Below are 26,221 nucleotides of genomic sequence, written 5' to 3'. Positions count from 1 at the left end.
GGTTGGAGGGCGGACGGATCGACACAAATACACACACTACACCTTAATGCCTGCCAGCAGGCGCTTAGACACCCGTGGGGCCAGCAGTGAGGGCGGGCTGTACCTCTGCAGTATATCTCTGTCGTGTGTGTACATTTTTAGTGTAAGAACATGCTACGAATTGGAGCTTAAACTCTTGACCTGCACCTGAGTGCCAGGCATGTGCACACACCGCTGCACCGTTTCACCTCTCCGCAGAGACGTGATACACTTATACACACACACACACACACACACTCAAACCCACACCTCTGATATCCATGCTCACACAGGATCTTCTGTCATGAACACCTACAGCTAAAGCTTACAAGATATATAAGATACAGACATATATCTGTGTCTGTGTGACTTTAACCTCATGGACATTGTTAGATTTTAAATCCAATGTGTCACAGTACAGAGTCAACAAGAAATGTCACTGTCTATATACTTACTGACATTTTCTGCATACAGTCTAGTCACAACTTATTAGGGCAGTGATACATATTCTGTTATGTTAGCTCTTGTCCTCCAGCACACTGGATATGAAATAAAAATATTTACTTAGAGGTTAAAGTGCTGACTGTTGTCTTTAATCCAAGTGTATTTACATACAAAAAGTGGCCTTGTTTATTCACACTACCCTATTCTCAGGGGGAAGTTAAGAAATGGGACACGTTAGCATAAACTTGTGTGTATACATTAATGTTTATGTTCTCATTTGTCAGATCTTACGTAAAGTTTAAAATATTTAATCTTCACTACAACATGAACTCAATGCCAAGTTTAAGGGGGACTTCTTTTATAATTGTGTAAGCACGTCATGTAAGACGGTATACCACATTTCATAACAAGAGTGATATTAATGCCCTTCTCTATTTATCTAACAAAATATATAGCTGATGCACAGACACATTGTAATACACCCCCCTCTGTCTAATCCTGCCCCCCATCATGAATAACTAGACACAGAAAGATAAACTGTGTACCGCACTGAAAACAAGCTTGAGGCAAATGTTGGTGGAATGCACGTTGATGCTTTCGTTGAGGCACACCTTCAGTTTGTTTGTCATGGGAATAACAAGAAAAATCAACATGGCTGTCAGCCCAGTCCAGAGGGGACAGATTGGTTTCCACAGAGCTGCATCCGACTGAGCCGTCTTGTGGTCTCCGCTCTTGCTAACACGGGGAAATGTGGCTTTGAAATAGCCAAGAATGTGTTTTTTGGCAGCAGAAAATGGACATCGCTAAATAGACTTCCTGTCTTCCAGATGTAATAAACTGCATCAAAAATGGAGAGGGCTCAAGATGAAACAAAATGTTTTATGGTTTTCTAATTCCTGCTTCTCCTGCTTCAGTTCAAGTGCCCGGTCCTGCTCCGAACCTGCAGGCGGTGTCCAACGCGCCAACCTCCGTCTCTCTGAGCTGGGACAAACCCCTCACTGGCAACGGAGAGATGCTCACCTACAAGTTGTTCTACACAGACAAAAGCTTTGACAACGAACAGGTAGGATGTGCTCTTCACTCACTCAGCCGTGATTCATGAGAGCAGAAAGGCTTTCTGGGATCTAAAACGTGCACAGGTTCTGGTTGCTCCTGAAGGGGCAATTGTTTGTGTGAAGTTACAAAGTGCTTCACACAGAACAACATATTTAGAAACCAGATCATCCAAAGCTTGATGAAAAAAGACATTAAGCTGGATGAAAGTAAAAAAATACAATATCCAGAAATTATATAAAGCGAGTAAAATCTGGATATGTTTTCAGACTCAGCCATCAAACATGTAATATTTCCTGCATTACAATGTTTCCTTGTGTGTTTTGCCTTCATTTTATTTATGACATATTATTAAAAGTTGTACAGAAAAATGCTTCTATCATTGTCTCACTACTCACACTTGCAAGACCTTGTAAGAGGAGAAGTACTTTATGTAGCTGACGCTTGCTTTTGCCAGGTTCATTAGATAAAAAGAATATGACTGCATAGTCTAATGTAAATTGTGATGAGGTAAGGCGTTCCTAATCATTTGCTTAAAGACTCTTTGTAATGCTTTTTGGCCACACTCTTGATTATGCATCTCACAAAAAAAGCGTATTGTGCAAAAAGAAAGCAGATATGATTCACCAAGTTGTTCTCTGCAGCTCTAAATCAGTCACAAGAGTGGAATTTAGCTGGTTAGATATTGAGTCAGCCCCAGCAGTAGCGGTGTGCAAGCCAGTGAGGCATTAAAAAGCCTTTAATATGATAATGGATGAAACGTCAGCCAGCGCACACGAGTAATGATGCCTCAGCTCTCCGGAGAAGAGAGCCAGAGATGAGGTGAAAAAGGCAAGAGATGAAGAGAGGGATGAAAAGATGGAGGTGGAGGAAATGGACGGAGCAGAGATGAAGTTAGAAAGATGCAGTGCTGAAAGGACATGAAATATTAAAGGACAGGGGGAAGTCAGGGACAACATATGATGCATCTTCAAGGGTGTTGTGGTCACAGGCGATCATTTGCCCCGAGTTCAGAGGTCGTGATTGGACCGCTCTGGAAGCAAGATGAGATTTCTAAGAAGTCTCTGTTTTTGACTCAAAATGACACAAGCAGAGAGCCGAATGCAAATCGGCTGGAAGTAATTGGGCGCGTGCCAGCGTGCCCAATTTGTAAAGCAAAAATGTGTGATCACAGACGGCATAATTTGTTTCTCCGTGGAAGATGTAATTCTTTTACACAGAATTACAAACAGAAATATTAGTGTGATGATGAACACAGTCATCACGTGTTGTTGCTTTGCCATATTTGAGATAATGCTTGGGTTGTAAATCTTATGGAACTGATCTCATCTGCAGCATGTTTGGGCCGGTATAAAACATGAATGCTAAAATTGTTGCATTCGTGAAATACTCAAAAGATTTGTCTTGTTTTGCAGCATTTGAATTGTACATAATGTTTTCTGTTTTCATCTGGGGATTTTAGATATTGGATTGTGAGTTAGCACAGTCACATATGAAGATACATATTGTTGTATATATATGTATTTATTATATTATTTCTGTATTTAAAATAAACCTTCTCCTCTTCCCTCTCCTCTTCCTCTCTTTCAGGACGTTGGCGTAGACAGTCAGTCCTACACCCTGACCGGGTTGAAGAAGAACACGGAGTACAGTTTCCGTGTGGTGGCCAACAACAAGCACGGTCCAGGCGTCTCCACTGACGACATCATTGTTCGAACGTTGTCTGATGGTCAGTTTGTTAACGGAGAGAAATTCTACAAAGACTAATTTTAGTTTATGATATTCCCTAATTAATTTTAACATCACTGTACGTGTGTAAAATGTTGTGGACAGATGTAAATGAGATTAATCTGCAGTATGCTGTAAATGTAGATCTGACTCATATTTACAGTCTAGCTGTTGCTTCGCAGCAGATTAGAGCTGTGATTAACAATTGCTTTTATTAGCTACTAACCTGGAAATAATTTTTCTCTATGAGTTGTTTCATCTTTTGGTCTGTAAAATGTCAGAAATGTGAAAAATCACAATTTCCCACTGCAGAGGTGATGATATCATATTGCATTATTTTACACCAACACTCTAAAACCTAAATTATTTACTTTACAGTCACATAAGGGAAAGAAAATCAACTTATTTATCTCTTTCTGTCAACCACCTAATTAAGAATCAGCTGTCAGCTCTATAGTAGATTTCTTCGCTGTGGACTGAACACAACAAATGATCTGTTTTCTTTTGTTTCACAGTACCAAGTGCTCCTCCTCAAAACCTCACCCTGGAGGTTCAGAACTCAAAGGTAAGACACAATGTAAGATTTTTCTGTTGTCTTATTGAGGACTTAAAAGCTTTCGCGGTTGTTGCACACACTCCCTCAGATGCCAACATACAAATGCACCTAAACTGCCTGCAGCTTGACTGAGCTTTGGTCCGCAGTGGATGCAGCCGCTTCAACAAATCCAAAAACACTCACTTGCACACTCAAACAGTTGAACAAATACAGTACATAGCCTGAAGGCCAGAACACCGTTGTTCCTCTGTGTGATTAGCTGCGTCACAGGCCTGTTGCCCCAGCTGGTTAAGAGGGTGTGTGAACCCTCATCGATCGTCTCGTCGGCAGGAGACTCGCCTGTCAGAAGGTTTTATCCTCTGTATCACTCTCCATCAGTCCAGTATCTGGCAAAGAAGCCTACAGCTCAAATCTAAATGGATTAAGAACAATATTAGCCCGGGAGATGTAGGCAAACTAAAAATAATACTTAGGGAGTGAAGACGAAATGTTCACTTTTCAACCAAATTAGCCCAGTTACCATAGATATCCAGGCGTCTTTGGACCTATGAATGGACAAATCAATGCTTGAGAATGAGCAATGCTACCCTGGTGACAGACATTTCCCCCTGTTGGTTTGTGTGTTTTCAGGATAAATAGAATACATTCACAATACATGCAGGTGTTTTAAAGTGAGAGTTCTCTTATCTAGATGGGATTTCTCAGAGGATAACTGTATCAAATTTCTCACAGCCCAGGCGGACAACTCCTTGTGTCTCGCTCTCTTTTTAAGTATAATTGTTACATCAGATTTCTTAAAGATAAACATACTATAGTTTTCCCGTGAATCTGCTGATTAGATAAGCCTGCTGAGGTGGCTGCAGGCTCCACAGCAAGCTCCTGATTCAAACAGGAAACTGACCTCGGTCTCTTTAACCATTTGATCTTCGGACAGAGAGCTGTAGGCCTGTTTATTGTATATTTCCACCCGAGTGATGGATTAAATAAAATGAAAAAATCTCACTCATGACATGTGAGACAGCAAGTGCAAACAGAAAGCAGCAAAGCGAAGAAGATACGTAAATACTCGAGGTGCATGCATTGACTACAAAAGCAGCAGCCAGCGCTTTTAGCCCTTTGCTGGTCGATGCAGAGCCCGAGTGAGCGAGAACCGTCAAAGCAAACTAGAAGACAAAACTGGTAGACAATCCTATCACACGCTCCCAGCTTGAGTGAGAACTGGCCACCCATGCTGATGGATACTCAGCTGAGATTTGTGGGGAGAAAACACTCTCATGCTAATGATAAGAGTAACACGCAGAGGAGCCGCTCTGTGGAAAAGACAGAGATTGTTTTTTGAATGGATAGTGTACATCCAGCTGTCCCTCCACGATTTCACCCAGACAAACCCATTCAAAGCTGAGAAACAAACATCTGGCCTCATTTATTCCCAAGCATTATTGAAATGTGTTATCTTCTTCTTTCTTTGTTGTCACAGTGTTTTAATTCTGAATGTAAGCAGTCATTAAGTCAATAATTATGGTAAGAGTATATAGGTACAAAGCATTTATGCAATTAGCCGTTAGATACGCCCAGCCAAATGGAACTGAGTGAAATTACTAATTAACATGCATTTCATATTCAGTCTCCTCTTTGGGCCTTGTCAAGCAGAACCGCACATCTTTTACCTGCGAGGCAACCTGGGAATCATGTTTTTCTGATCTTATTTTGCACTTTCTTTCCTTTTTGGCACCTTTTCCCTGTCATTTTCCAAATGTCAATTAAACATGTTTTCATTACTAGGAAGACGAAGGGGGAAATAATGACTGGGGACCGTTAGTGTAATATGAAAAATGGAATAATTGAACACATTTAACACAAATTTAATTTGCGCAATTCCCTTGACTTGGCTGGGAAGGAACACGCGTGTGTGCCCTCTACATATATTCAGGCTTTTGTGCATCAGTGTGACAGTGGGGAAGCGTTAATTAACTCTTCTCCCACGCTGAGCTACCCCCCGCCTATCTCTTTAAATACACACTCAAAAACTCAGATTCATGAATCCCACAACTGTGCAGCGTGGGCCCGCCTGCAAAAGTCCTGCATTCATCTCTCTGCCTCAAAGCCTCTGCAGGGTTAACCTGACGACATGCGCACGTGCACACCTCACTCATCAGGACACCTCCCTCTATTATTCATGTGTTTAGTTCTTCCTAATGCATCAATCTGCACTGCGTCACCCGAGCTCTGAGGAGTGTTTGTTTTGCACCACTGTCAGTGGTTCTGTTCTGGCCAAACAGAACAGTAAACCTGCAGAGTTCTGTTAACACCAGCGACTACACCAAAGTGTGTGGGAAGGTGTGATGACACCTGCTAAGTTACCTTTACAGCTGCGACCCCAAAACCAGATGGTCCCACATGTGCTAAACGCAGGTTTTTGTTTCATCCTCCATCGATTTTTCCTCCCTCAGAGCATCATGCTTCGGTGGCAGCCCCCGCCCCTTAGCGGCCAGAATGGGGAGATCACCGGCTACAAGATCCGATACCGGAAAGGATCCCGGAGAAGCGAAGCAGCCGAGACCACCGGAGGCACCCAACTGTACAAGCTCATCGACGGTAATGGGCACTGACTTAGCTCAACCATAATAGCTGATGTCGGAAATAAAGCTCTACCTGCTGTATCATCAGTCGCAGATGTTCACTCGTTTTGTGACAGAGTTGTATTTAGCTTTTTTACACTCGGTTAGATCTACCAGCTTTGCAAGTGGGTTTGAGTGTGGTGCATTTGTCACTGCAAGTGCAGGTGGAGAGGAGCTAGTTAGACCCCGCTCAGACCAAGCACTTAACATGTTTGTGCAGAGATAGACAGCAGTTCACACCTGGCATTAAAATGTATTTTAAATGCATCTCGTTTCAACACGTTTCACTTTTGCTCTTCAGATTTGGGTTTATCTGTGTTCACACTTGTGTTCAGAGCTGTCCACTTGGATCACTGAGAGTGTGTTTGATGCGGAGTGTAAACAGGGCCATCGAAGTAGTGATAGCACTGTGAGTGATTTGTGCCCTGGACTCGAAACACAACTTGTCTACTCAACTCCACAGACAGACTCGTATGTATATATACATATACACATACGACTGTTGAACATAATCCAGAATGAAAAGTTGTTTTATTTTCGGGACAAATCCGAATGTTCCCCCTTGATGCTCTTTACAGGTCTTACTTCAAAACCTTTGTGCTATCATTTCATCTCCGCTGTATGTATCCGTCAATTGAGTCTGAAATGCTCCAATATTTAAAATCTTGATCTTGAGACTGAAGACATGTCTGAGTTGTTGTTTGGAGTCTGTTTATTTCTCTGCATTTCATCTGAATACTTTGAGTTGCACGTCTTACTGTACCCTAACGTTACTCGCTGCTACCACCAAAATATCACCAGAGACGCACAGCAATGGTGATTAATATTAGATGTTGTCTCAGCAACTTTCAAGTGGCCCGACGTCACGCTGTGTGCTGCATCAAAGAGAATATACACTTAAAAGTTGATTTTTGAGAACATTCTGGGGGTTGAAACAGAGGGGTGTTTGTTGGTTCAAAAGCATTTAGAAGAAGATGTTGTAGCCTTGGAGGCACGGATAGTTAGGCAGTCTTCAGAAGCCACCCCCAAGGGCGGCCCGGGATAGTGCGTACAGAGAGAAAAGACTACAGCATTAGCATGTAGCGTGCAAATGGGACAGTATGACGATGATGAAAACTTTTACAGCAAATTAATACAGCAACACATCATTTGTCAGCAGGCGTTCCCTCTTTTGTGAATACTAAATCCGGCACCCAGCGGTGAAACGGCTCTTTCTGACTGAGACATAGCTTTAAAATATTTACAAAAATCAAGACTCTAGAAGTTTATTTTTCCTGCTATTTTAGCCCCATTTGTGCTGGCTGCTACTTTTTCCTTCTAACACTTCTTATAAAGCAAATTAATCTTTATCCACCAAAACATATTAATCAAAGGTAAAAAAATAAATCTCAATCACTTCCAATTATATTGAGTGGAAGAGGAAGTATCCCTCCCCAGGCAAGCTTATACATTTTCTCCTTAAATTGTGCAGAGAGGTATCGGGCATCTGTTTAAAATATTTGCTTCTTTCAAAAATATTTATTGTGTCTGGAACTCAAAACCCCAAATGACCAGCCGAGTGTAGAGCACCAGTAAACTATGAAAAGAAATCAGAGAGAGAAGTTTTATTCAAAGTTTTTTGTTGCTGCTTGACATTCAGTTCTGCCACAGCTCGCTCTAAATACCCAATGTTGTGAATCTGACCGGTTTATGTTGCCTGTCCAGGTCTGGAGCGTGGGACAGAGTACTCCTTCCGGGTGTCGGCCATGACTGTAAACGGCACGGGACCGGCCACCGAGTGGACCACAACCGAGACGTTTGAGAGCGACCTGGACGGTAAAACGCCTGCTTTACTCAAGTCACACAGACTACACTGGGTTTTGACTCCAGTCCTTTTTTACTGTTCAGTCTTTCTCAGCATTAGTTACCCGAGTGTCTCCCTGGAATTTAAGAACTTTTTTGAAGATTTTCCTGCATTTCCTTCCCCAGAATCACGTGTACCAGACCAGCCCAGCTCTCTCCATGTCCGGCCGCTGGTCAACAGCATCGTGGTGAGCTGGACGCCGCCAGAGAACCAGGACATTGTGGTGCGCGGTTACACCATCGGCTATGGCATCGGCAGTCCCCATTCTCAGACTATCAAAGTGGACTACAAGCAGCGTTACTACACCATCGAGAACCTTGGTAAGAGCAAACATCTGTTGTTCATTCTGTATTGGTACATGTTTATCAAAACGCTTGCAATTATGCTTGCATTCTGATTTTGATTTGATCGCTCGGATGTTTGTCACCAACATAATTACGTTGAACAATCTCAGCTGATTTGTCAAATAGCGCCTTTTTGGATACTGATGAGAGCGTGGGGATGAATGCGCCCCTCGCCTAAAATATCAGCATTTAAAACATTACAGTGATTGCCCTACTTAACAATATAAATGACTGTTTTTTTTCTTTTTTAATAACAAATGAACAAACACGCACACACAAAGAATATGAAGCAATTCATCTGTGCTTCATAGGGAGCATTTACAGAATTAATTCTCCACCACAATGGGGACACGATAATTAAAGGTCAAAAATGTTTAAACAAAAGAAACTTGTTCTCTTGATTTTAATACTTGCTGTAATCAAAAGAGAATGAAACATAAAATAAAAGGTCTACCTCAGTAAAATATTCTGCTGCGTCCTGCTGTTGATTAAGTTGGAGTAAACCATCTATTAACAAATCCCTGTTGTGATCGTTCCTATTGCAGTAATTAGCAGCGATTTCACTCTGTTGAAAATAATGACACACTTTTTTATAGAATTATAGATCTCGGTACTACTGTGTCCATCATGTAGGTCATACTCAAGAATATGCAATGATACTACAATAATCCAAGCTTCATGAGGGGTCCCAGTTAAATGATAATCTTAGGAAATGGAGAGATTTGGAGGAGGAATTGTTCCAAAATATCTATAAATGCATAATTGAAGCCTTCATTACAATCATAGTGTGAGGAATTATTTTATTCAAATACTCATTCTGGCCAATATTGCAATTATGAGTGGAGAGTCTCGAGAGGTTTGGCTTGATTAGATGGCTGAACATCTAATTTATCTCGCTCTTCCCGTCTCTCTCGCCACGCTCTGTTTTAACCTCTCTCTGTCCCTCTCTCAGACCCCAGCTCCCACTATGTGATCACTCTGAAGGCTTTCAATAACGTGGGCGAGGGGATCCCGGTGTATGAGAGCGCCATCACCAGACCACAGTCAGGTATGAACTACACACATCTCCACATAAATCTCTTGCATTGTGATACGCTGCAAATTTAAATCCTATTAACTGTGTTCTCTTTTGCTCATACACACCTGTAGCAACATACAGTATTATAGGATATACTCGCACTGTATCGCTGAAGTCTTACATTTATCTTCGCTCTCTTTAATCTGAGATCATTATCAGGCAGAATTTGTCTCGATTCCAAATGACCAAAGAGAAAACGGGTCATCAGGTTGTCTCTGCTCTAATTAACTCGCTCCTAATGGCTCCCAGCTCACTTGAGTCTTTTTTTAAATCACATGTTTAAAACCCTAAAATGTTTTAGATTGCCAGTTGTCCCCTGTGGTCATGGAATGAGATTCCCATATATAGATGTAGCCGATATCCACCCATGAAGTATGGACAGAAATACTTTTGGAGAACATACCCTGGTTCAGACTTCATTCATCCCAACAAGTGCAATTCATTTGCAGCTTTACCCAGTCCATACACACAACTTCAAAACTCACAGGCAAGGTGTAGAGGCAACACATCAACATGCATGGATCAATACAATGGACAACTGTCAGCCGATTAACAAAATAAGCCAAATTGCTTTAGTTCATATAAATAACCAACTGCATACAGTATGGTTGTTTTGTGAATATCTAATCCTATACTTTTGGCAGCTGCAGAATAGTGAAGGAAAGCCAACGGACACAGTGGCATGGCCATGTGTGTGTATATATCTGTCAATACGTAACAAGAAATATCTGTACGATCAGCTGCCAGATTTAGAAGTCACCATTACAGTTTGTCTACCAGAGGTTATTTTTCAATTGGAAAACGTCCTGCTCAATTGATATGTTGGTAACAATTCCTTCATAACCAAATATCAGATGAGATATACTTCAAACGCAAACTCAAAACATTTTGTTGATGTTATACGTTTGCATAGAAAATGAATATCCACTGAAATAAGGTAATTGAATTTAATGTGATCTGCGTGCATTATAATGAAACGGCTTTGTTGCATTAGCCAAATAATTTGGGGAATCCAGTTTGGCTACCAGCCCGACAATCTATAACTCTGTAAGCCTCAGATCACAACCCTGATCACAATTAGTAGTTAAGTCTGTAGCCGGCGTGCTTGACAAATGATCTTAAAGTGTGAAAACATAGCCCGTGAGACTGCATGTTAGTCGAGTTCACACAGTTTATGTGACAGTGTCAGAAGACAACCAGCCCATGCTCCCCGGGGTGTCCCCAGAATGTGGGCTGCACCTGCCTCCTCTCCCATCCTGCCTCCCACCTCCCCGTGCAGCCTTGATCACTCCAGTTTGTCTCTGCCGCGACACTCTTGCACCACCGAGCTTGGGAAGGGTGGGATGCCGGATGACATGAATCACGTCAAATTGCTTCGAGGGGGGGGGGTGGCAGTCTTAAGTGCGCGCGCACACCCACACACTGTCATACTGTACACTTCTCTCCATGAAGCCCTCTCTTCCTCTCACACACACGCAGACCCCCTGTGGTGTTCTTGGCAACCCTTCGTCAGATCCAAACGTTCCTTCTCAAAGCAGAACCAAAGCCCACAACCATCGTCTGCTGCTGAATCCTCTGGGGCGCGTTCCCTTCCTGCCAGTTTGTTCAAGTCTGCATTAAAAAGACGAGCTGACCTACATAGCACTTTTACTTTTGAAAAAAAAAAAACTGAGGAAAAACTTGGTGAACTTAGGTTGAGAGAGTGCTAGGTTGAATATGTTATATTAACACGATGACGTAACTGAAGAGCAGGAAATGAGGGATTGCACTCATTGCAATGTAAGAGCGCCAGCCGGCCTCTTTCCTGCACCTTACTCTCTGCTTTCCACTGGAAACTGTACTCTTCCAAGCTGGCCAAAGAAATCCAGCTTGCATGCCACTCCAAAAACCTCAGTGCCTCTCCACAACCACATGAATGCTCGGATCTTCATCATGCACACACACTCTGACTCAGTCTGGGGAATATAATGAGGGCAGTTATGTGCAAAGAGGTGTCAAATGGAGCGAGGCGGAGAGGAAGAGGACCAACAAGTGGTCAAGGAGGAGTGTCATCGTGGGTGACTGACCAAAGCTTTTTCTTCCATCACAACTAAACCAAGGACAGAGCCGAGGAGCCAACGGCCGGGAGGCCATCTTGAAGCGTTTATCCTTCAGTATGCTGACCAGAAGCTGCTTGTTTGAGCCCCTCTTTCCCTCTCACACACACACATGCACACATACACGCTGGGTTTTATGGGGTGTAATGGGCAGGCACCTTACACACAAACACACTCAAGTGTTCTCCGTGCGAGCACATACTGTAGACACACTGTCACTCTGACGTACACAGATGATTAAACAACAGGTTTACAGGTATTTAGTATGTTGTGTAACATACATACTAAATACTGTTTGTCATATTCAAGTGCTTGATCGGGCTTTGTACGCGGCAAGACCACTAAATTTAGCTTTTGCTGAATAGACGGATATGATGATCAGAGATTGTTATACTTATTTCTACTGAGGTAGTGTTCCCTGTACTGTCTATGATTGTTTTAGCATTTCAGGTCATGTCGAATCAGCAAGCAGGATGGTATTATTATTGTTGTTTGTTGTTATTGTTTTTGCATTAATGTGATTTAAGTATGTTGATTTTTCAGGTATCTTTATTACTGTATTAGCCAACAACTAACATTTTCATCTGGTTATTTTATCTATTGACAGTTTCCCAATTAAATTTCCATAATCACCATATATCACGATACACAGAATATTGATATCGGAGTATAAAATGACACATACTAAGAAAGTATTGACATTTACCAGCGTTTTGATACAACTAGAATCAATACACGTCAACTGATTATAATACTATACTGTCTGTCTCTTAATGTAAACTGTAAAACTATCTTATATTATCTTATTTAAAAGGAAAGCCTGTGTTATTAATGTATTTATTGTTTTATTAAACTGGGAAACTGCACATTAATAAATATCGATGTAGCTGTGCCAGAATTAGCCAGGCTCAGAACAGAAGCACACACACGCCCACCCACAGCCACCTCCTGACTGCGACCCTCTGCTCTGCCTGCAGGCTTCGTAACTTAAAGCCTCTGGATTCTTACTACAGTTTTTAAGGACATAATGCAGCCTTTAAGACGTTACTCTGCAAAGAGGAAAATGTTCCAGTGCATGCGGTGTCCTTCTGTTTATCCACGATGTAAACACGTCTCAGTATGGCCTCTCTCTGGAAAGAGACACTTAATGTGCGAGTTTGAAAAGTTGGCTGTAGGATTGTGGGGATCTGATTTCAGCCTAGTTTTCCATTTACTGTAATCTTTTCTTATGAATAGATCTCTTCCTGTCTCTTCCTCTCTCTAGCGCTATTGATAGAACACATACTGTACAGTAGCTTCTATATAGTATAAGTCTTCTATAAGTCAGTAGATGTGTCTTATTGTAGAAGTCTGTGTCTGTTTTTCTAATAGAATCTTCTCTCTCTTTCTCTTCACCCTTCCCAATCCCATCCTTGTTGCACTTAACTTTGTTCTCCCTCCCTCCCGCTTCTTCATTTTAACTCATGAACCTTGTGCTCTCCTGTTTGTTCCTCCCTGCATCCTGTTTTGACTCCACTGTCTCATCCACATCTGTTTTATTTTTGGTCATTTTAATTTGTGTGCATGCGGGTTTCCTGCCTAACATGCAGACCCCATAGACCCCGATGTTGACCTGTACGAACTCTTCCATGCTCCATACACCCCAGTACCAGACCCCTCTCCCATGATGCCGCCCGTGGGTGTTCAGTCCTCCGTGTTGAGCCACGACACCATCAAGGTGACCTGGGCTGACAACTCGCTGCCCAAGAACCAAAAGATCACAGATAACCGCTTCTACACAGTTCGCTGGAAGACCAACATCCCTGCCAACACTAAAGTGAAGGTAAGAGTTTCTTGTTCTGGTTTTATGTGTGTAGATTTCTTTATATTATTGGATTCAAAAGTGTCCTGAAATTCTTACAGTTCATTTAATGAACAGGAGTGTTTTCTTCAAGAAAAGAAGCTCAGGTTAAGTTTTTTAACTTCCTCTCATTTCTTTCTGGTTTAGCTCAGCACTTTACCGCTCAAGTAACTTGTTTACGATTTGGTGTAATTCACTAAAGTACAACTCGAATCATCTCAGTCTGATCAAACTCTAGTGATGCGCCTTCATTTAATACGGTACCATTTCTGTGTATTTTGGTGCTGTGGGACTTAGTGGTTCCCTTCACGCCTACACTTACCAGAGAGATGTATTGATGTGCTGAAAATAAGAAGCAATGTCATACGATGATATATAATAAAGTATTCCCACTTCAGCTCCAAAGCACAGTGGCAGCATAATGCCGATGTTTGTAACCGAGCAATAATCTATTTTCATCCAGCTTTGGAGGCACTATGAAGAGAAGTAGTCACTGTTATTAACTGAGAGATTCTTCCTCAGAATTTAGTGTTGCAGCATTAGTCTTCGTGAGGATGAATGACCAATAAAATGATCTTTGCTCTGCAATCCTGTCAAAGGGTTTCTGACTACAACTCAGAGGTAGATATAGTGGTTTAATTCAACTTTAAATGGTGTGTGGTTTATGTTAAAGCTTTCTTTTAGTCACTCTACAGTAGCAGGGATGCAACTAAGGATTATGTTCATTAAATATTAAAGTTATATTCCTTCTGTCCTGGTTGATTTGGCAACATCCATGGTAGCAGTGGTTACAGTTAGTGTGGTTTAATACCACAGCAGAGTTTGTTGAGCTGCTACTTCTTCAGAAATAGAGCAGCAGAGGAGTTGTTGTTGTTGTTGTTGTTGTTGTTGTTTTCACTCCGGACTGTTTTTTTTGGCATTTTTTTTATTGGACAGTGGAGCAACCGGTGTATCTGTTTACAGTGCAGCAGAACTAACTTGTGTTGTTTTGATAATTGGCCTTTTTCCATCATGCCATGAGCAACCGTGATCTGATTTCATTCTTCGTACTCTTTGAGTAGTTTGTTATAACTATTGTATTCTTCATTAATTGATTTATTGTTTAGTCTGTAAAATGTGAGAAAATAGTGAAAAATGCAATTAACAATCAAACTTGTCGTCAAACTGCTTGCGGGATATGAAATGATCTATATCGGGATAGTAGATTTTGGCCATATCGCCCAGCCCTACGACGCGTGCATGAAAAAAATGCATGTATGTACACCTGTGACTGAGCAGAGCTTTGATAAAGGCCTACACGTTTACTGATAAATTACTCAAGGATGAGACAAACTGAGAACTAGAAAAAGATTCTGTAGATCAGACATGCATGCATTCTCCATTCAGCCAACTCAGAAGACACACACACGCACGCACACAGACTCAGCAGTCAACCCTTGCTGCCTTTTCTTTCTCAAATTGGTCCGATTCTCTCGCTGTGACAGTAATTAAAGAGTTCCACAGGCTCATTATGTTTCTGTCCCATTAACCAAATTCAATATACTAACAAGTCTATTCTGGTGTATTTTATTCATCAGTGGATTCTTCACTCTGAAAACTACATGTTGTACTTGTGCAAGTATATCTTGAGCCCAGTCTAACCAACAGTGAAGCCTTCACCTTAATGCAGCTGTTCATCATGTCCTCTCTACTCTGAGAGCGAGTCTAGCCAGACAAGCTTGTTCATTATTGAAGAGACGACTGCTCTCAAACTGGCAGCATGTTTCTTAAGAACATTTTCTTTTCCTATCCCACTGCCCTCTGTTTGACAGCCCCCGCCGGAGAACTGCACTTTTGTCATAGCACGCAATGTTATAGATAGGGCTGTTAGAGACCGGAAAACCAGAGCAAGCCTTTCAGCTCGGGCCAACAAATATCAAGATGACTGGTTACATAACTCAAGATTGTTTTAACTTGCTGAGTAATTAAAAGTTTGTAATGCCATATAAATGTTAAATATACCCCTCGGGTTTTGAATTTTGTAACTATTCATTACACTAATCTGCAGTATTTGGTTTTACTGTTTATTCACAATTGCCACTCATGTCTTTGTGTGGCATCATATTTCACACCAAACATGACTGAGCATCACTAAATGTAAAAGCTTCTGGTTCCACTCAGTGGCCAGTGTGTGTAATGTACTCTGAGCGCTCCACAACATTCAGAGTAGTGATTGTGTTGACCATTCATTTAAAAGTTTGGATTATTGAATAATCATAAAAAAAAAAAAATATGTTCAAGAACAATTGTCAGACATTGATTATGAGGATTTGTTTCTTTTTTTCCTTATCTGATAGTGAACTTTATATGTTTGTGTTTTGAAGTTTTAATCACAGAAAGCGAGACATTAAGATTTTCGGTATTTTTCACAATTTTCTTACATTTTATCAACTTAAATATTAATCAGCAGACTTATTGATTAAATAATAATCGTTAATGTGTAAAAAAATATGTCTATACCGGCTGATGTATATACTTTCTAATCTCTGGAGACATCATAATGAAATCTGCCATCGAACAAACAGAATTCTTGTTTATTGTGTGTTTATTGTGTGTTTTTGTGTGTTTGCCTGTCTCTCCCAGATGGCCAACACCACTAGCCTGAACCACATGGTGGTGGGTCTGAAGCCGAACACACTGTACGAGTTCTCCGTCATGGTGACCAAAGGGCGCCGCACCAGCACGTGGAGCATGACTGCACAGGGAACCACCTTTGAGACCAGTAGGAGCAAAAACATGCGCACACAGCATATTGTGCAGAAACACACAAAATGTACAGAATCACAAAAGACAGGCTCCAGTGTTACGAGCCCCTGGCTGGCTGGCAGTAACATTTCACTTTTTGCAGACCACATGGAAGGAGAGGAGAGACCTGTGGAAAATCGAACTGTCACTGCACAGTATAGTATAATCGAAATGATAAGGAAGGTATTTATCAGTAGATTTCACTCTAACTGCAAGTGAAATTGAGGAAACATTCAGCAAATTTGGTAATTGGCAAATATAATTTCAGCACTGCTCTGCTGTTGGACTAACCCTGCTTCCACGCGAAATACGCAATTGGACCAATCAAGAATTATTAATAATAATAATAATAATAATAATAATAATAATAATAATAATAATAATAATTATAATAAAAATACAGTTTTGTGTTAACACAAATTATTCACATTTTCTCTTGATTTGCAGGACCTTGGCCAGGCGTCTCAGCCTGAGGAGAAAACCGAGACCTGACTCTTTTTTATTCGTTATTCCATTACTGTTAAACTTCATGCAGCCTTTTGCTTGGTAAAACATCTGAGGGATGACCGTGATTACTATGTCCCAAACATTGACTGTATCGTTGTTAAAATGACTCGTAGTACTTTGAAATCCATTGGCCATTCTGTAATGACCATATGAAATCCCCCGAGGATTTGAATGAGATTGTTTCGTACCTAATGCTGCAGATACTAAAGTGTCAGTGTCCATACTTCATTGTAAGTTGTAACTGCTGAGCTAAAAGTTGCCTGACAATAAACCGGACATTAAAAACCAAAACTAATTTTCTTTGAAACTTCATCTTTGTATGCGTAATTGATTGGGATTTAAAAAAAAGAAGAACATTTAGTTGTTTTTATTAGGAGACGGGGAGAAGAGTCCGTTTGTATTCCTGCCCAGCCAGGGGTTTCTTTCACAAGTGTGCAAGTAGATTTTATCTATAAACACACATGCGTAAACAAAACGTCATAAACTTTATGTCGTCAGTTTGGAGGGAGCACTTACATGATATACACAACACAAAAGTCACATAGACACATTAAATGCACACACAGAATCCAGATAACATGTGCTAAACTACACACTACACATCCAAATCTTGTAGCAAGTCACTAGTGAGAGCACCATGTTGTTGAAGTCAGAACTACACAAAACCTTTGCCATCTTAAACTTTTATCTGAACAACAATTGACCCATCTCCATCACCCCACAGTTCCCAGCTCCTCTCCGAAAGACGTGACTGTGGTGAGCAAAGAGAACAAACCACGCACCATAATCGTCAACTGGCAGCCTCCCTCTGAGGCCAATGGAAAGATCACTGGTGAGTCTCCACGTTTCTCTTGTGTGTTACATATCTGGTGTGATTTTGGACAGAAAATGACTGTTTGACATGACACATGACTGATTTGTTCTCTTTAATACTTTATTAGTATTGATTATGTGCGTAAAATGTCCAAAGAAAATGTATTTTACTTTTTCTTTTCAGCCTTTTTATGCAGGAGTGGTCAGTTTGGAATCATTTATCAAAAGTAGAGTGTGATACATGACTCTAATTGTGCAGTTTGACTTGGAAGAAATAGCGGAAAAACATAGTAGATGGCTTTGCTCAGCATTGAAGCCACTGAATATCGACGGATTTGTCTCTCTCTCTTTCTGACCCTCCCTGTTGTAGGCTACATCATCTACTACAGTACAGATGTAAACGCTGAGGTCCACGACTGGGTCATTGAACCAGTGGTGGGCAACCGCCTGACCCACCAGATCCAGGAGCTGACGCTGGATACCACTTACTACTTCAAGATCCAGGCCCGAAACTCAAAAGGCATGGGCCCCATGTCTGAGGCCGTACATTTCCGCACTCCAAAGAGTAAGTTTGGGGGGAAAAAAGATAAGATGGGAACATGAAAAAGGACTAGTGGTAAAATGAAATTGCATCCACCCTTATAGTCCCAGCAAGCACTTCAAGAGCTGTGTGTTTTCCTCAGGAGTTGGTGGAACTCCCAGAAGAACTGAAAGGAGAGATAATGAATATTGGATTCACATTAGTCAGGTTGCCAGAAACACGACTCCAAAGGAATGCTAATTTTGCTCGCTATTGTTTTTCTGAAACGTCATGCATGCCATAAAAGCTTCATTAGTTGTGATTCCGGCCGTAAACAATGCAGGAGACAGATTCATGCGTTTAAGGGTTTGTATCAGATACCAAAACATGGCAGTTTGTAACACTCTGAGACATAATCCTACATCTCCGGCCGTAACTATTTTGTTTGATCTTTTGTCAAGAGGATTCACACATTCACATTACAAAGTAATCCACCAGGAATGTGTGCTCGCGGGTATGTTAATGGCCAAAGCAGCGCCTTGCCGGATGATGTCCTGGCTTAACACTTTAGACACATTCTCCCAGTGAAGTTGTTGTGAGAAAGTCTCTTGAGAGCGGGCACAGGGATGTTTCCCAAGCCTTGTTGATTGGTTGGGGGATGACCAAATGACTGACCTTATTTTGTTTTTACCTGAATGTTTCTGACAGGGTTACATCCTTTTTAAGGACATGTTTACTCATAGGGTATTGTACTGTGTGTAGGATACTTCTTCTAATCTTCTTTACTTGGATGCTTTGCTCATAATGCTATCTCGGCTGTGTCTGTAGTACACTCTTGCTGTTGGGTTCTCATTCTTCTAGTTTGTGCCTCTTTCCTCCCCCTCACAACTCCCATCTCTTGCTTTCTTTCTGTCTCCCACGCTGCTCTTTTCAGCTAACCTGTTTTTTTATTTTTATTTTCTCTCCCTCTCTGCTCTCCTTTGGCCTGTTAAGCTGAGTCCTCTGACAAAATGGCTAATGACCAAGGTAAACTCCCCCTCCACACTTTATCTTCCACTGCTGACTCTGCACCTCGTGTATCTCTCTCCTTCTAGAGATTACCGTCTTCTGGGTTGATGAAAACTTGGGCTGCATGACCGGCAAAATCTATTTGTGCCTGTAGACATTTTTAGATTCTAATACATCTCATAAACTTTAGACAGAGGCATAAATGTGACAGTAGAAGAGGCCATAAAAACACTTTTTTCCCATTTTGAATCAGCCTCAAATCTTCCATTGAAGCCGGGCCCTTCAGGCAACCAGCATCCACAAGACCCTGGAACTGCAATTGGTAAGATTTTCCTCTCCCCTGCCTTCTTTACCATTCCTGCTCAGCTATCATGCTGTGAAACACTACAGCAACTAAAATTGTGGTGTGCTTGTGTCCAGGAAGTTTAAAATGAGTCAATGTTCTCTTGTCTTGACGGTGTATTTAGAAATCTACAATTTTGAGGCCATATTTTTGCTATAGTTAGATGTGACGTGTTCCCCTGTCAGTGTCATTTAAAGAGGTATTTATAAATGTATCTAGTCTAATCCAGTGTTTCTCCTCTTGAGGTAAATCAGGGGTGGAAGGAAACGGTGATGGTCACATCCTGGTCATCGTCATCATCATCTCAGTGGGAGCCTTCACCATCATCGTGGTGGTGGTGGGGGCCTTCCTGTGCACACGGCGCACCACGTCCCACCAGAAAAAGTAAGAAGCTCAGTCACACTTGTCCTCTTTTTGTTTTCTCAGCTCTCCATGTTCATTGTAAAATACATCTCCTAACTCAGTGTTTACTTCAGCTCCCCTCCCTCCCGTGTGCCTTCTTGCTTGTGCTTCTCTATAAATGAGTCGTTCCTCTCTGTGTTCTCTCCTGCAGAAAGCGGGCTGCCTCAAAGTCTTCAAACGGCTCGCACAAATACAAGGGAAACTCCAAAGACCTGAAGCCACCTGATCTATGGATTCACCACGAGAGGCTGGAACTCAAACCCATGGACAAGTCGCCAGATCCCAACCCAGTCATGACCGAAACGCCCATCCCCCGCACCTCGCAGGACATCACGCCGGCTGATAGCAGCCTGGATAACAACCCCCACCTGCAGCAGCGGCGCAACTCCTACCGTGGTCAGTCTTGCTGAAACTTAAATGTTATGGGAAAGGATCAAAGTGAAATGGCCCCTTTGCTGCTTGAATTACATGCATAATAATCCTGAGGAAACTTCTTGAGTGGCTGGCAGACGGGAAAGCACATTTTGGGGAAAACAGTTGGGTTTCTTTTTAGGCTGGAAATGTGCTAATACCCAGATTCCAGGGGGATGACTGCAGGCGTCTTGGAGAGATTGGGATGGTGTTTTTGCAAAGTCACTTGTGTTTGCTGTTTTTTTCTGTGGTTATCATGCAAAACATTTCATGCTTTTCATACATAATGTCCATTACTTGTCATGATCGCAGTGCTGCGAGCACACACTGCCAGTACGACAACTTTCACAGCACAGTGAATCCACTCAATATAACCAGTTCATAGCAAAATAATGCTGTGTGTGTAGGAATCAAAACCCAATTATATAAAATTGATTGAGGATCCTGAGGTTTAAAGATGGATCATTCACATAAAAGAACAAAAGAATAGCAGCTCTTTCTTATTGGCTGGTTTCCACCATACTTTTTAGGCCACGAATCAGAGGACAGCATGTCTACACTAGCAGGCCGACGAGGGATGAGGCCTAAAATGATGATGCCTTTTGATGCACAGCCGCCTCAGCGTAAGTGTGTGTGTGTGTGTGTGTGTGTGTGATAGCGTGATAGTGAGCAGTCGATTTAGAAAGTGTTTGCATAAAATGTGTTAATTAGAGCTCAATGATTTTTAAAATAATTACCAATTTCCTGTCCATTTAGTTTAATCTAGAAAACACATTCATGTCACGCGTCACACAAAATGTTTGACTTTTTTGTTATATTTCTGAGTGAAAGAGAGAATATTCAAGTGTGTTTATTACAGACAACTGCATGTGTGTGTATCTCACCAGCAATACTTCCACGCCATTCATCATTATTACTGCTGGTTAAACATCTCGTCCTGTTTGTGTTTCTGTGTGTATCCATGTCCATTTCCATTCACAGCTGTGATTAGTGCTCACCCCATCCATTCCCTTGATAACCATCACCACCATTATCACATGGGCAGCCTGGCGTCGCCGACACGCAGCTACCTCTACCACCAGGGCAGCGGGCACCCACGCCCGCACGCATGTGCCACCCCCATCTCCCATCTAGACAGGGTGGACTCTACAGGTGAGACACTGCCACCTGCTGGACAGCAGGAGACATACAGAGGAGGACAGTGCACTCATTCATTCATTCATTGATCATTTGCTCATTCATTCACATGCAGCTGCCATCTTGCTGCGTCTAATATTTTATTTTTCCAAAGCTTTACTAACTGCTCTTCTCTGTCCTCCCTGCCTTCTGAATGTGTTAATATGCTCTCTTCTCCTCACCTTTTACCAAACTAACAGACATGACAATGATTCAGACTTTTTGCAGTCTGGTTGTTGAGTTTCAGTGCATGAGAACAGCTGAGGGCTCCACTGTCTTGGATTGACAAAGAATGTGGATTATTGTTTTTGATTGATGCTTAATCATGTAAACAGAAAGTAGATTTGAACCGTTGTCTGGTTGCAGCTTTAAAAATGTTAAGATGTGCTTGCTTTTTTTAATTGTATATAAATTATATGAATATGCATGTGTGCATAGGGGCTGCATTTCTATCAAATAATCTGCTGGGTATTTTTTCGCTCCATCGTTTAGTCTACATAATGTACAAGACAACTGAAAAGTGCCCATCACAATTTCCCAGAGCCCAAGTTGATGCATTTAAATAGCTTGTTTGGGCCAAAGCTCAAACATTTTTAGTTTTCTATCACAGAAGTCTGCAACTTGCAAATATTTACATTTTAGAAGCTGAAACCAACCGACTTAATTGATTATGAAATTTGTTGACAATTTCCTGTTGAATGATTTATTCAATTATCAACTTATCATTCCAACTCGAGTACATTGTACTCTTGTTTGCATATAGTGTAAGAAAAAAGAGAGAAATCACTTCACATGTAACACAATTGATACTAGAAGTTTCCCAATACTAGAACAGTTGATATAATCATCTCTAATACGGTCCATTAGTTATTTTACTTAATGTGTAAGAAGCTGGTTGGCGATCCCTATGAATGTAAAGGTTGTAAGCCCTTTAGCTCATTGTTTCTCCTTAACGCTCCCCTCCAGAGTCGGTGAGGAACACCCCCAGTTCAGAGCCCCTCCCTCCAGCCACCGCCTCCTCCCAGGTGTCCTGCCCCTCGGAGATCCTGGCCGACCCCGAGGGCAGCTACCACGGCTCCACCACCACAGAGGAGGAGCCCAGCTACTCCAGCAACCTGCCCCCCCTCCGCTCGGCCCACCCGCATGCCCACGCCCACCCACTCAAGAGTTTCGCCGTAACTGCAATCCCAGCCACCAGCCATCCGTCGTACGAGTCGTCTGCCCTGCCCAGCCCTCCCCTGCTCACTCAGACCGGTGAGCAGAGACACTCGCGTCAAACACAAACAAATACAATTCATCGATTGTTTGCATTACATTATCACTATTTTCATGTTTGTACCTACATAACATCCACCACTCGCTTCAGTTAGTTTGTACTTGTCTATTGTTCCAGATATTTTGATGTAAAGTATCGTCTACCAATGAAAATATTATTATTAAAAGTATTAGGTATTATAGTACGATACTAAAAATAAATATTATATTGGGAATCTCTACGGATGCATGACTTGCATCAGTAAGCAACTTTTCATGCACTTCATCCTCATTTTCCTTAAACTTGATTTAACGGACAAGGCTGGTGACATTCTGTATTTTATATACAATCCACATATTGTTGATTTTAAGTCAAATCTGTTTAAAAAAAAAAAAAAAACCTTTGCGAGACAAAAACTCATTCACATCACAGGGCAATCTGACCGCATATAGTCCAGTTAAGAAAAGTTTTACTAAAATAGCAGAACGTGACTCAAGGTTTATTTAAACACTCTTGCCGAGAGCACTTTTTTAATTAAGTATCATTTGATGTCTTCACTGACTGTATTCGTGTAAATTTGTCACATTCAGGGCATCCTACTCACCCCCATGTTGTTAAAACAGCCTCTATTGGAACACTAGGAAGGACACGAACACCGTTGGTCGTCACTGTGCCCAACGCCCCTGACGTGCCAGAGACCAGCAAGATGTTGGAGGATGTCGACAGCGTGAGTATAGCGCCCCACACTGGCTGCTTGTAGCAATGCAGTCTGTTTTTTGCTAGGCCTAATTGTGGTGAATAGTCTTGTCTTTAAAGTTATACCTATCACACATTTCTTCCGAATCCATGTTTTTTCTTTGGGCACTGGATTATACAGTTACTTTCCACTGGACATTGGTTTTAACCACATTTTGTGTTTTGTTCTTTCTCTCTTTTTATTCTTTCCAATCTTTCAATCTCACCATTTTTTTTTGTGGCGTTGTCGGCTGCCTTTTGATCAATTCATTTAACTTCTAACAACTGATCTTAACACCACCCATAACTGGAATGATTTAATTTGTTTCCATTTATTTATTTCTCCTCATCCTTGATTGGCTGTTGGCATCGGCTTCTCTTTTGGATGTTTTTGCTTTTGTCTGCTGCCTCTTTTTTGTTTATGATGCTTCAGTCCCATTGACCCATCCCACTGCTCGCCTCACCCCACCCATACGACTCCCCCATCCTCTGTGAAAGATCCCTGACTGACCCTCTCCTCCTCTCCTTTCCTCTCTTCTCCCTCCCTCCCTCCCTCCCTCCAGGTGCTTGCCTCCCTCGCCCCCTGCCCCTCCCCCGCCCCTCGCAGTAACCCTGTTCCTCTCCCTCAGAGCTACGAGCCCGACGAGCTGACCGAGGAGATGGCCCACCTCGAGGGCCTCATGAAGGACCTGAATGCCATCACCACAGCGCCATGAGCATGCACACACACCTACACACACACTTTCTCTATCATCCACACATGTACACACAGAAAGACACACACTCTAAAGTCAAATAAACACACCCAAACATGAACCTTGGGAGCCCAGAGGCTGGTGGACACAAAATAGCTTCTTGTGCCCAAAACAAACTCTTACGTCCCCCTGCAGAGAAAAAAAACAAACTCCAGACTGAAACTTAGGAACTTTTTTCAGCTTACCTTGCTCAGTCTCAGGAAGGAGATTGCCATCAGGGGGAAGACAAAGTGACACGCTTCATCTTTTTATGAAGAACCGTTCTCAGAGACAATGAACTTTAAAACATTGGTCGCTTTCAACCGGAAGATTGTGAATGAATTTTTTCCTCAGCAAAAATACGTACGGTAGGTGTTTTGATGGCGAACGTTCGCTCAAGATGAGGCAACGGTTGATTCGATGTCAAGTCAAAAGGAGAAAGTCCAAAAATATGCTGGTTTTGATGTTGGTGCTCATGCGGCGCAGTCTACACACAGTGTTTGTTTGATTAGTGTTTTCTTTGTGCATTTTGTATATCTACTGGGCCGTTTCAGTGAAGTGAACATTGGATATCAGCCCCCCCCCCCCCCCCCCCCCCCCCTTTACAAGCCTACATTCATAAACGTTGTCATTTTATTTTGTTTTTATCCCCTTGTGTCATATATTGTGCCATGACTTTTTGTTATTTTCTATGTTATTGTATTATTTTTTTACACACATATCCTTATAAACATGTACATATGTTGTGTTTTTTTTTTTTTTTTAAACTGCCTCATTCTTCTGATGTTTCCCATTGTTTCATTATTATTATTTGGGATGAAAGTGGGATTACAAGTGAGTCCTGAAACTCAGTTTTCATATCAAAAGGGGAGAGAAGCCGGATGTGTTTTACAGTACATTCTTCTCTGGCATTGTGTTGCCCCCTTTGTACATTAACATGTTTGGATTTTTTCAGTCTTTTGTTTGTTGTGGGAGCTCCGTTTTAAAAGCCTTACCAACGTGTTTGTATGTTGGACAGTCGAGACGTCTCGGCTATCCGCGGATGTTGCTCAGAGTTGTGCCGTCACTCAGTTTCTATGTAGTTCTGTGGGACTCGACAGTACCTCCTCACAGGTCAGGGGTACCTAGGAGTCAGGACTCAGGGCGCTGACCCCCACCTCTGCTAAAAAAAAAATAATAAAAAAAACTCACATGGCACCCAGTTAATCAAGCAATCACCTGCAACAGACGAGTTATCTTTTATACCAGAAGTTCGGTCAAATGTGTGTGTCGTTTCCAAAAAACCAATATTTGGTTTCAGACGTCCGTACTGCTGAACCACGTGTGCATTTTCCCACAGCAGCGTGTGTTTGCTGTTTTTTTTTCATCAAATGCCCTGGTTCTTTTACAAATCTTATAAGATGCAAAGATGTTGGGCTTTTGAATGGGACTCCCAGATTTCTTTTTTTTTTACATGGTAGTTTTTGTATGAAGAAAAAAGAAGAAGCTTGTTCGATACACAAATCCAATGTAAAAAGGAAAAAAAAAAGTTCATTTAAGAAAGTAGTTTTTCATTACCCTCTTACCCAAAGAAATTTGTCATTTGCAATCATAGTAATTTGCTCTACTTTTGTGAATACCATGTTTCTCATAAATGTGCATCGTCATGAATGTCAATATAACTGTAAGAGATTTTAACTATGGATACAAACAAGGAACAAGTTTTGGGAAAAAATGATTGAAAACAAACGGGGGAGAAAAAGGACCGGACTCCATTTGGGAAATAATCTATTGAGTTGTAAACAGTTGAACCTGTATTGCACTTTTTCACAATTTTTGAAAAGTACATTTCTTACATATCTTGTGTTTTAAATATCAAAAGCTGTTTGTGTAACGTAGTGTCCTAGGTAAGCAGCAGGCAGCTGGTCTTGTTTTT

General features: G+C 41.6%; 1 protein-coding gene across 17 annotated transcripts in view; it reads left to right on the top strand.

The window, feature by feature from the left end:
* The window catches only part of neo1a (neogenin 1a), a 162,195-nt gene extending 136,296 nt beyond the window's left edge, over positions 1-25,899 (top strand). For 2 of the 17 annotated variants that reach the window (XM_029460985.1, XM_029460916.1), the window contains exons 10-29: positions 1,377-1,525; positions 3,106-3,244; positions 3,759-3,808; positions 6,250-6,394; positions 8,122-8,232; positions 8,386-8,580; positions 9,557-9,652; positions 13,368-13,600; positions 16,241-16,379; positions 17,634-17,741; positions 18,093-18,287; positions 19,236-19,268; positions 19,504-19,572; positions 19,839-19,977; positions 20,147-20,391; positions 20,937-21,029; positions 21,388-21,558; positions 22,549-22,836; positions 23,428-23,564; positions 24,136-25,899. In XM_029460985.1, the coding sequence (XP_029316845.1) occupies positions 1,377-1,525; positions 3,106-3,244; positions 3,759-3,808; positions 6,250-6,394; positions 8,122-8,232; positions 8,386-8,580; positions 9,557-9,652; positions 13,368-13,600; positions 16,241-16,379; positions 17,634-17,741; positions 18,093-18,287; positions 19,236-19,268; positions 19,504-19,572; positions 19,839-19,977; positions 20,147-20,391; positions 20,937-21,029; positions 21,388-21,558; positions 22,549-22,836; positions 23,428-23,564; positions 24,136-24,288 (2,888 nt within the window). In that variant the 3' untranslated portion in view covers positions 24,289-25,899. Of the gene's footprint in view, positions 1-1,376; positions 1,526-3,105; positions 3,245-3,758; positions 3,809-6,249; positions 6,395-8,121; positions 8,233-8,385; positions 8,581-9,556; positions 9,653-13,367; positions 13,601-16,240; positions 16,380-17,633; positions 17,742-18,092; positions 18,288-19,235; positions 19,269-19,503; positions 19,573-19,838; positions 19,978-20,146; positions 20,392-20,936; positions 21,030-21,387; positions 21,559-22,548; positions 22,837-23,427; positions 23,565-24,005 lie in introns of all 17 variants that reach the window. The other 15 variants (XM_029461053.1, XM_029460967.1, XM_029460926.1 and 12 more) reach the window with 15 other exon arrangements.
* The last annotated feature ends 322 nt before the right edge of the window (positions 25,900-26,221 follow it).

Source organism: Cottoperca gobio, chromosome 3 (assembly GCF_900634415.1).
Source record: "Cottoperca gobio chromosome 3, fCotGob3.1, whole genome shotgun sequence".
Classification (NCBI taxonomy): Eukaryota; Metazoa; Chordata; class Actinopteri; order Perciformes; family Bovichtidae; genus Cottoperca; species Cottoperca gobio.
The sequence above is the reverse complement of the archived record's forward strand: the minus strand, read 5'-3'. Positions and strand labels throughout refer to the sequence as shown.